Below are 10474 nucleotides of genomic sequence, written 5' to 3'. Positions count from 1 at the left end.
CTCTGGTAGACAAATGGTAGATGGCAGGGCACAAAGGGATTTTAGCACATCGGCAGTCATAAGTCTATTGAAGTATGAACAGGAACAAACATTCTTGTGTTCTTTGGGACAGGGAGGTCCAAAAGCATGAGGTACTGCAGAGTTGCATCCCTTGGCAGTGCCAGGACATGCCATTGTTTGTGTGAATACAAATTTGCCCTGATTAATATTCTTGGTTTGTCAGCAGCACTCTTGTCATCCTGGCCTTAAGAGTGACTGGCTGCAGACATGTATTTTATCATTCTCAAATGAAACTGATAAACTATGACTTTACCATGAATCTGAAATATCTGCTGCCCCAAACCATCTCGCACTGGTATATAAGAATGGAAACAGAACATGCATTAGTCATTGTAATGGTTTATTCAAATATGAGGCATATCAAGGCGTATTGCTTTTGATGTTGGGTAAAATTTCAATGGATGTATTCACAATACACAAATACAATTCTGTTCCTGTGTGCCCATCTGAATGAATTTACTCCAACAAAAGAGAAGAAAAATACTTGTTGGGCACAGTGGCAAAGCATCAAAAAGACCCTGATACATCAGGCCCTTATCTCAATTTCTTGCCTAAAGAACACCTGGAAGATCACGTATGTACAAACACAAGCAGTATATCTGTATAAAGGGAACTAACTCCTGAATGGCTAATCAACAATGTGGATGATTTGGCTCAAGTAGACATCTGTTGTCAAAGTTGATCTTCAGTCATACAACATGAACTACTCTACAAAAATGAAACTGTCCTATACGCAATTTAAAAATAGCATGAAATTTACTTGTACTAAAACAAACAGTTTTGGTGGGACTAAATATGTGGCCTACTGATGCCCAAAATTAAACACATGTGGAACTGTTTCTGAACCAGCCTGAATGTTGATTTTGTTCCTGAAGAGGGGTAAAGGATGCTTAGCAAAGTAGGTAAGGAGGGAAGGGAATTTTGTCTTGAGATTTATTGAAACGTTTTCTTATACTTTTTGAAAAGTGTTTGAAGAAATACCAGGAAACCAAAAAATGGCAATTGGGCTCTGTTATTTGTTTGTGTGTGACCTTTTTATATTGTAAAATGTGGGTTGTGCTGGACCGCCAGATAAGTGCCCAGATATAACTCTGCACAGGTACTAATGTCTACTAAATTGTCTACAATTTACAAGGAAATGCCTGATACTAGATTTTAGAATTTGAGCATACTGTCTATATTAGTAGTGCTGTCGTATGCTAAGTCAAAAGAAGTGTACTGGGATTTTGCACCCCTTGAATGTATTAAAATAGTTTCCTTTTCCCAAGCACTCTATAAATCTCCCCCAGTTAAGGGTGCCTAAAAAAAATAATTTCTTTGTTTTCTTGGAAGATTTGTCCATCTGATGGAATTAATGTATTTCATACCAACAACAGAGGCTTATTTGATTGTTTGTTTGTTGTTTTCACATGCACTCAGCACTATTCCAGCTATATGACGGGGTCTGTAAATAATCGAGTCTGGACCAGACAATCCAGTGATTGCTTATTTGAGGTGAGATGATATATTGCACTGGCTTTTGCTGTTTGCTTTTAGCTTTGGGCGAATTCTTCACTTGTAATTGTAAGGTTGGTTTTTTGGTTGTTTTTTTATGTTTAAGACGGCATTCCGCAATATTCCAACTATATAACGGCGGTCTGTCAATAATCGAATCTGGACCAGACGATCCAGTGATCAACATCATGAGCATCGATCTGGGCAATATGAAACGGTGACGTGCAACAACCAAGTCAATGAGCCTGACCACCAGATCCCGTTAGTCGCCCCAAACGACAAGCATCTTCACGTGTAGGATTAACATACCGTGATCACTTGACTGAAAAACTTGTTTCGATCGACCAGTACCTATTCGGAAAGCTTTGGCCCCAGAGATCGCATTTACTCGTTGTTCCGAATACCTGAGATAAAACGGATTCCATAACATCACCTAAACTTAAATTTACCCCCGAAACATACGCACTTGAAAAGAATACCTATACTCAATGGAACGCCGAGTAAAATTAATAACTGAGTATTTGTCCAGGGTTGCTCTGGGAATAAAACCACCTCCTCTTCGGAATAATAAGTCATCCTTGGCGGGATATACCGGTTTCTCTCAATCGTCACTTGTAACGCTCTATTCAAAACTATACTGAGAGCTGATTGGTCGTATCTATGACAACCTGTTGTCTTTGGTTTACGTATATGAAAACAAACGTCATGTCGAGATCCGGACGGAGCAATGCAGTCCGCACTGAAGGCACATTTCAGCCAAGGCTTCATCAACAGGTTCCAAGTGTTCGTTGACTTGAACAAAACTATTATTTCTGTGTCAATCATGCCCGCTTCTTTAAAGGCACATCGGTCCTCTTGTAGGTACCGGAACATCTCCGGGTCTGTGTAAGCCACAACGTCCATGTGGACCTGCATGTCCCACACCATAAAGTCCCGCCATCCTCTGTTCCGAATTACTTTCAGGGAGTCCGGGCCCTTAAACCGGGCAGTTGGGTCCAAGTACATGATTGACCCGAATTCGTCTAGAGCTTCCTGAAAATATTTACGAATAGTTAACATCATAATTCAGTTGAGAATTGTTATTTCATGTTAAGGCTGAACATCAGGGTTACATCATCAAACGGTGAGATATAAATATGCCTGTTCGTGTAACCTATTGTCAAATATCGATTTATGATCAGGTCGGGAAAGATTTCTCACGTTTAAGATTGCTAGTGTTGTGCTTATTTACTCAGATTACACCTCACGCCAGTAAGAGTTCAGGACTCAGCTGCACAAAGCGGTCGCAGACTTGAGATCTGGTCAGGTGAGGGCACGGGTAGCCCAGTCGTCTAAGGCGCCGTGATTCGCTGTGCAGAGTTGCGTCCCTCGGACGCGCCAGAAACCTATGATTGTGGGTTCGAATCCCGGTTCGCCCCGATTATGTTTCTAGGTTTGTCAGCTCCATACCCGTGCCCGTGGGTTTCACCGAAGTGGTAAACGTCTGAGACATGCATCACTTCGGGCTTTCCTCCCACATTAAGCTGACACGCCGCGATATAACTGGAATACTGTTAAAAGCGGCGTTAAACCAACTCACCCCCACTCTCTGGTCAGGTCTGTTAGTAACCTCTTGCCAAATATCGACTTATGGTCAGCTGAGAATGATTTTTACGTTCAAGACCTTCCAGTGTTGAGTGTAGTGCTTCACATTAATTCACCTTACGCCAGTAGGACCTCTTGTCCGGGGTCCACTTCCACAAAGTTACCGTGGCGCTTAGACAATCGTAACTCCCATACTTTACCATAGGCTTACAGCTGTCGTAACGCTGAGATCTCTTCATGGAACGGGGCCCAGTTCAACAGGGTACGATGCCACACTATCGCATCAAGATCACGGCAGAGACATTATTTTCTCGTGCATTTAGTCACTGATCTACGTGTATCACATAGTGAGTGGTGGGTTTCACAATGCTTTCAGCAGTATTACAGCCAGATCTTGGTCATACTCATGCGGGGAGAGAACCCGTGTCTGCGACATGACGAGCCAACGCTTCAACCACGAGGCCACCCTCATTCACAACGAGTGCGGCGAGCCTCCATATTTAGTCGCCAGTGACGAGGGGCATATAGTCTCCCCGAGTCCTATCAAATAACGATAGCACATGATCATGATGGACTATACCTGCAATATGATTGGTCTCCAGGCATTGTTGCTGAAGTCGGCAACATGGTTGGGGTAGGCGCTGGTGATGAATTTTCTGACGATACAATTGCAGTATTTTTCTAACTGAAATAACAAAAATTCCATTCAAAATGTTTGTAAATTAATGTATGTTCTCAATAAAAATCACCAGGAGTTACTAAGTTTATTCGAGTGTATACCTAATATTCAATCACCCAGTGTATTAATCTACATTCCAGATGACCGTGTCCGTGGTCAAGTGTCTGCCAGGGGAGCGGAAGGACGGGGTTCTATGCCCGCCCGCGTCATACTAAAAGACGCCACAAATTTTTTGTTTGTTTTGTTTGTTTGTTGTTTAACGCCGCATCCAGCAATATTCCAGCTATATGACGGCGGTCTGTGGATAATCGAGTCTGGACCAGACAATTAAGTGATTGACATCATGAGCATCGATCCACGCAATTGGGATACGATTACATGCATCAACCAAGTCAGTGAGCCTGATCTCCCAATCCCTTCAGTCGTCTCTTACGACAAGTATAGTCGCCTCATGGTACCTGTTCATATCCTGAATAAATTGAATACCGTATTTCCTCATTTAGACATCTGCGCTCTATACGGCTTCTCCCCAAGTAACACGAGTTGATCACGAATGCACGAGAGGGTTACGAGTCGCTGCTCGGCTCTTCCCGGAATAACACGAATTCATCACAAATGCTCGACTTGTCCCGGACCAACATGAGTTGGTCACGAATGCCGGCTTCTATTTGAGGCCGGTTTGTATTTTGTTTAAAGCTGGCACAGTGGCAAATCACTACCTTACCGAATCCAAAAGTCTAGAGTAATACAAAGAGTACATTTACTGGAAACGGTCAATATTAATCACACCAACATATCACAGTATCAGAGCCCGGCTTCTATTTTTTGGACAGCGCGCATGGCCAGGGCCCACTTGCACAAAGCGATCTTAGCGCTACAACTATCTTAAGTCTATGTTAGAGCATGTGAGTTACGATCATCTTAGTGCTGAGATGGCTTTGTGCAAGTGGACCCTGGCGTCAATAAGAGGCCGGCGTGTATTTAAGTCCAGACCTTTCAAGGCGGCGTTAAACTCAGTGCATTGGCGTAAAAAGAACCATGCGATCACTTGTACGAAAGAACCGCGTTCACATACTTACCAACTTATATTCTCTCTTATATAAGCCAACATCATAAATGACGAGGCTAATATCTGGATAGTATCCTTCTATTGCCTTTAGGTGTTTTATTAGTCCTTGAACTTGGTAGAACTGAGCAGACGACACAGCAGTGATGATGGTCGGGATAATGGAATCTTTGGGAACTTCATCTGCGTGTCCTTTCTCCGGTGACATCCGGACGATATACGGCAAAGCCACGCCCCGGGGATAGTTGTCCACTTTCTTAAAGTTTTCGCTTGGCACGGAACTGAATGGCTCCTTGCAGGGTCCCACCGTGTCAGCTTCTTTTGTGACCTTGAAATACATCAAGGTGAAGGTCACGGAGTAGTACATACCCGCGAAGATACAGACCCACGTCATACACGAACACACCATCATTGCCGCACTCAGCGGGAACTTCTGACGTAGCATGGCTGTGCGGTCGTAGAAGGCGTACTCTTTCCCCGTCCCCGGCATCTGAAAGGGCAAATATTGTTTGTCAAAATGGTGGGTTGCCTAATGGGGGCAAAACGTGTGGTGTCACCTTGGGCAAGTGACTTAAGTTCAAATGTGCCTCTGTTCACCCAGGAGGGAATGGGTACCCGATATGGGAGGAGGATGTAATAACACTCAAGCGTCCGTAGGCAGCTTGGGTTGTATTCTCCCCAGGGAGTTGAGAACGATAACTGGAATGCGAACGGATCCACTGGTCAGGGAACAAATTAAACTGCCTTTGAGCAGATACTAGTTCCTGGATACCTGCACAATAATAATAATAATAATAATAATAATAATAATAATAATAATAATAATAATGATAATTAACCCATGATTGTGGGTTTGAATCCCGATTTTCCCTGATTATGTTTCCAACTCCCTCACTCTGCCACAGGAGTCAAGAATAAAGTCAGACAAGAAACACTTGATACGTGAAGGAGCTGGTTTGTTTAATGTAATGTATTCTCATTGTCTGTACCTAAACACGGACATGACTGTTACTTTGCAGAAGGGGCTGTAACACAAGCCATGATTACTGTCGCCTACCAAACCAGTCTTTATACCAAGCACGAACGATGAAAACATTTGAAAATGATGTGAAATGGGGTTTTACGTCGCTACCCGTGAAGATCCGGGGTAGAAAAGTTCTTCAGCAACCCATGCTTACCGAAAAAGGTGATTATGCTTGTCGTGAGAGGCGACTAACGGGATCGGGTGGTCAAGCTCGCTGACTTGGTTGATGCATGTCATCGATCCCAATTGCGTGGATCGATGCTCATGATATTAATCACTGGATTGTCTGGTCCAGACTCTTTTATCTACTGACCGCCGTCATATAGCTGGAATAATGCTGAGTGCAGCGTTAAACAACAAACCAAACCAATCCAACCAAGATTAATGCACTAATGTAAAGCGACGCGCGCGGGTGGTATGACGCGGCAGGGGATCGAACCACCGACCATCCGCTTTTCGGGCAGACGCTCAATCCACGAGACAACGGAGGCGGTTTGAACAGTACAAGAGAGGGAAAGGCGAATGGCTTTAATGACTTGCAACTTGAATATGCTCATATTGTTGACACGCATTAGGACGGACAAAACGGTAGTCGCGTATATCTGCAATACTGTTGATGCGGTATATTCGCTCACCCACTCTAACTCATTTAAATTCGAGTGGTTAATAGATCTGAGAGTATAGAGAAAATCAACCTACTGGCTTGTAAAAACTTCTCACAAATAGGACCACGAACACCCAATGCTGTAGTGTATGGTGAATGTGGCCGATTTCCAGTCTATGAACTCACTTGTATGTCGTGTTGGATACTGGCGTAAAATATTGTCAAAACACGATGACCACCTCCCAAAATGCGTAAGCGTTTCTTTATTTATATAATGGAGGGTATAGAAAATGGGTTTCTAATATTAAAGATCTCGTGGTTTTGTTTGGCAGTCACAAACAGTTGGAAATGTTTAATAAATTGGATTTTCTGGATTAATATCTGCTATTAATATCAGTTCAGAGAGAGTTTAAAGAGAATATAAAAGTTTGTTACATCCAGAAAAGTATCTCTAAAGCTTCGAAATATTTTTTGTGAAGTTTTGTAAAGGACTGTTACGGTTGAGAAACTATTACGGTCTTCTCTGTGACCTAGGTATGGAGGATGAATATCGTGTTTTACTTGTACGTGCAACTTCTCATGCTATTAGAATTAAATATCCACCAAACACATGTATCACTAATGTAAATATGCATATAATTAAAAAGATAATTGTCACAAGCGATACAGAAGAAATAAATCACCATGCTTTCTATGTGTTGACCAATGTTGTAAATTATGTATTGTTGCTACTTCAATAATTGATTATTTGTATACAGGCCTACATTAGAAAAAAAAGTACTGACTCGCTCCTCCCTCCCTCCCTGCCTCCCTCCCTGCCTCCCTCCCTCCCTCACTCACTCACTCACTCACTCACTCAGGTCATCGAAATAATGTCAGTCTTGTTGTAGCTCAATTCCTGTTCCTAGTATAGCTTATTGCAAGGTAATATGTACAGCTCATCACCCGTCTGTTAATTACTGTGTCTGGAGAAGACATGTAACATGCATTACTCTCAATGTCTTGCGTGGTCCAACTCCATTAGTCCTGATTGTGTTCTTTTTGTGTTTAATGCTTTCTGGTGAGTGGGTGAGTGAGTAAGTATTGTGTTAGCACCATTCCAACAATATCACGCGGGGGACACCAGAAATGGGCTTCGCGTATTGTACCAATGTGAGGAATCGAACCCGGGTCTTCGGGGTGATGAGCGAACGCTTTAACCACAAGGCTAGCCCACTGCCCCTTTCAAGAAAATAAAAAACTACCGCTTTTCATTTCTTGGTCATTTTTCATTTTTGTTTGAGGCATTAGATTAAAAAGGTCTGGCCATTAGATTTATTTTCGACGTAAAGGCTGCATGTTCATGTACGTTATTAACATTGTTTGACCCTCTCTGTTCCCCGTTTTTCAATAATCATTATAATAATATTTTAAGATCCTGACAATAGGCTCCATATGTTCCAGCACTGCCCCTTGTAGAGTGTACACGACTAAGAACACGCTCTGAAATCTCCAACCTTTCCGAACGATCCTTTTCATTCGGCCAGCTCAGTGAGTCAAATCAGATGTTTACCCCGTATTCATGTCTGTCTATGTCCAACAAAAAGGGGGAAGCCAGGTCTTCACAGGCGGAACCTGTTTTTGGGGCGCGATGAACAAACGCTTTAAACACTAGGTTAAAATCACTGCCCGTTGAATATTTGATATGATATAACTATAATAACACAACGATGAAGTTCGGAGTGATTGAATACGTGTCAGATTAGTGTTGGGGGAAAGTTCGATGTGATGCAGGTCTTAGACATTTACCAATATGGTGAAACCCACGAGCGCCGTATAGTGATGACAAACATTGACACAGAATCGATCGCAGAATCCTGGCACACCCAGGCGGCACAACTCGCAGCTTCTGAGACGTCTGGCCACCCGTTAAGAGTTGATAACGTTTGCCGACAATAGCGACTACCCCTTACTAAAATAACCGTAAACTGCGCATTCATGCGTAACTCCTTCAACGAGCAACACGCCTGGGTCAAAGACGTTTCCTCTTCTCTATGAAATGTCACTGTATCGGGTGACAATCACAACCATCGTCAGGTGAACAAGCCCTAGTAAATATATGCTGGAAGGCAAACTGTAGCTGTGATACTAATACAATATATATCAGTTTATCAGTTATCTTTTTCTTACACGAATGGGGAATTTATTTATTTATTCACTTATTTATTTATTTGTGTCGTGCAAGCAGAGGTCTTTTTTATTGGTATATCTGACGCCTAGAGGCAGCCAGTTTAGTAAACGTTATCTGATATTATATGTCACTGCCTGTAGCTGCAACGGTGAAGATCCAGGTTACAACTTGTCTTCGGCAACCCATGCTTGTTGTGAGGGGCGACTATGCTTGTCGTAGGAGGCGACTAACGGGATCGGGTGGTCAGACTCGCTGACTTGGTTGATGCATGTCATCGTATCCCAATTGCGTGGATCGATGCTCACGATTTCAATCTCCGGATTGTCTGATTGTCTGATCGAGATATTTACAGACCGCCGTTATAGCTGGAATATTGCTGGATGCGGCGTTAAACAACAAACAAACAAACAAACATGTAGATCACTCCGTCCGACTCTTATTTAAAAACTTACACCTAGACATGTCCCTCAATACAGACCAGCTTTTAAGGGATGAAATACGGTAGGACAGTTTAACTGCACAACGAAAGGATAATTTCAGTCGTACCTGATTGCACACAGGAAAACATACATGTATATAGAGCACGGGTGCAGACTTCGCTTTCAGGTACAGCGCGTCGATCATCAATCACATGCCGATCGTGATTGAGGTTTCAATGTAGAACATGTTGTTCTGACGACATTACAAATGACATGTTGTTTATAGTACAGGAAGGGTTAACCTCAAACTATCCTTATATTATTAAACACCGTAGGCATTCTACATCCCTGTCAACGCGGAAATGGAAGCAGGTTTGAAATACGTACCTTGACTGTCTGTTCAGCAAGTCTTTGGGCTCAAAAATGTCTTTAGATAGCGCTTGGACAACCCTCTTCTATCAACATGCTCAAGCGCAACCACTATCTGTTCAATAACAGCGTGTTTTCCACACCTGACGTCGTTCAAACTTGCCCAGGTACAGTTCAACCGGTTTTGCACGAATACTTCCGTGATTGCCTTCACTGCTGTTATAGCGAGGGATAGCTGTAAGTCATTTAAGCGTTACGCTTAGCAACTGCAAACAATCACAGTTGCTATGGCCACGTAGTTGCTAGGTTGCCACGCTGTTGTCATATTCATTAGCATGGATTATTTCAAGGGTTGCTCACTCTGTGAACAATAGGTAGTTGTAAGTGGTGTGAATTGTACTTAATTGTTTTGAATTATTTGCGGCCAGGTGGGTATACAGTACCAAGTTATAACAACGAAGCTGGTTTATCGCGTGTACATTTTGCAAGAAGAGGCCGTGAAAGAGGTCGGGTTAGAATAGGTCTTCAGCAACCCATGCTTGTTGTGAGAGGCGACTATGATTGTCGTTAGAGGCGACTAACGGGATCGGGTGTTCAGGCTCTCCGCATGTCATCGTATCCCAATTGCGTGGATCGATGTTCACGATGTCAATCACTGGATTGTGTGGTCCAGACTCGATTATTTACAGATATTTCTGAGTGTGGCGTTAAACAACAAACAAACAAACTTAACAACATAGGCTCAAATACCGTTTGACAAAGAAATGTGATACTGCACACGATGACATCTATACTTGCTCAAGAGGCTTACATCCATACCCACTATTTTTTCGTCTATATTGAAAATCAACTTGATTAAGTCCAAGTATTTGCTGAAAGAAGTCAAGCATAAAAAGAACAATGAGGTGATAGAAATAAACACTGCCGATAAACAAAACATGTGTGACTGTGTTAGGAACCTATTAGGTTGGGATGGAAAGTGAGCGAGCGAGGATAGGATATGGG

At 42.7% G+C, this 10474-nt stretch overlaps 1 protein-coding gene across 1 annotated transcript; it reads right to left on the bottom strand.

Moving 5' to 3' along the window:
- Positions 1 to 383: 383 nt before the first annotated feature.
- LOC124124476 lies at positions 384 to 9667 on the bottom strand. The gene is made up of 4 exons (XM_046487655.2): positions 9488 to 9667; positions 4897 to 5373; positions 3719 to 3823; positions 384 to 2586 (listed from the first exon to the last, which is right to left on the bottom strand). Exons 2-4 carry the CDS (start codon positions 5371 to 5373, stop codon positions 1984 to 1986), a joined length of 1185 nt encoding a protein of 394 aa, XP_046343611.1. The 5' UTR covers positions 9488 to 9667; the 3' UTR covers positions 384 to 1983.
- Between the last annotated feature and the right edge of the window lie 807 nt (positions 9668 to 10474).

Source organism: Haliotis rufescens, unplaced genomic scaffold (genome assembly GCF_023055435.1).
Source record: "Haliotis rufescens isolate VD_foot unplaced genomic scaffold, xgHalRufe1.0.p SCAF_13, whole genome shotgun sequence".
In the NCBI taxonomy this organism is placed as follows: domain Eukaryota; kingdom Metazoa; phylum Mollusca; class Gastropoda; order Lepetellida; family Haliotidae; genus Haliotis; species Haliotis rufescens.
The sequence above is the reverse complement of the archived record's forward strand: the minus strand, read 5'-3'. Positions and strand labels throughout refer to the sequence as shown.

What these genes read in the sequence shown, in the direction of transcription:
- LOC124124476 (XM_046487655.2), bottom strand. Translation starts at nt 5,373, where the DNA reads ATGCCGGGGACGGGGAAAGAGTACGCCTTCTACGACCGCACAGCCATG. An exon ending in ATAAGAGAGAATATAAGTTG is followed by an intron (nt 3,824 to 4,896) that starts GTAAGTATGTGA and finishes TTGTTATTTCAG; the next exon opens with TTAGAAAAATACTGCAATTG. An exon ending in GGAGACCAATCATATTGCAG is followed by an intron (nt 2,587 to 3,718) that starts GTATAGTCCATC and finishes AAATATTTTCAG; the next exon opens with GAAGCTCTAGACGAATTCGG.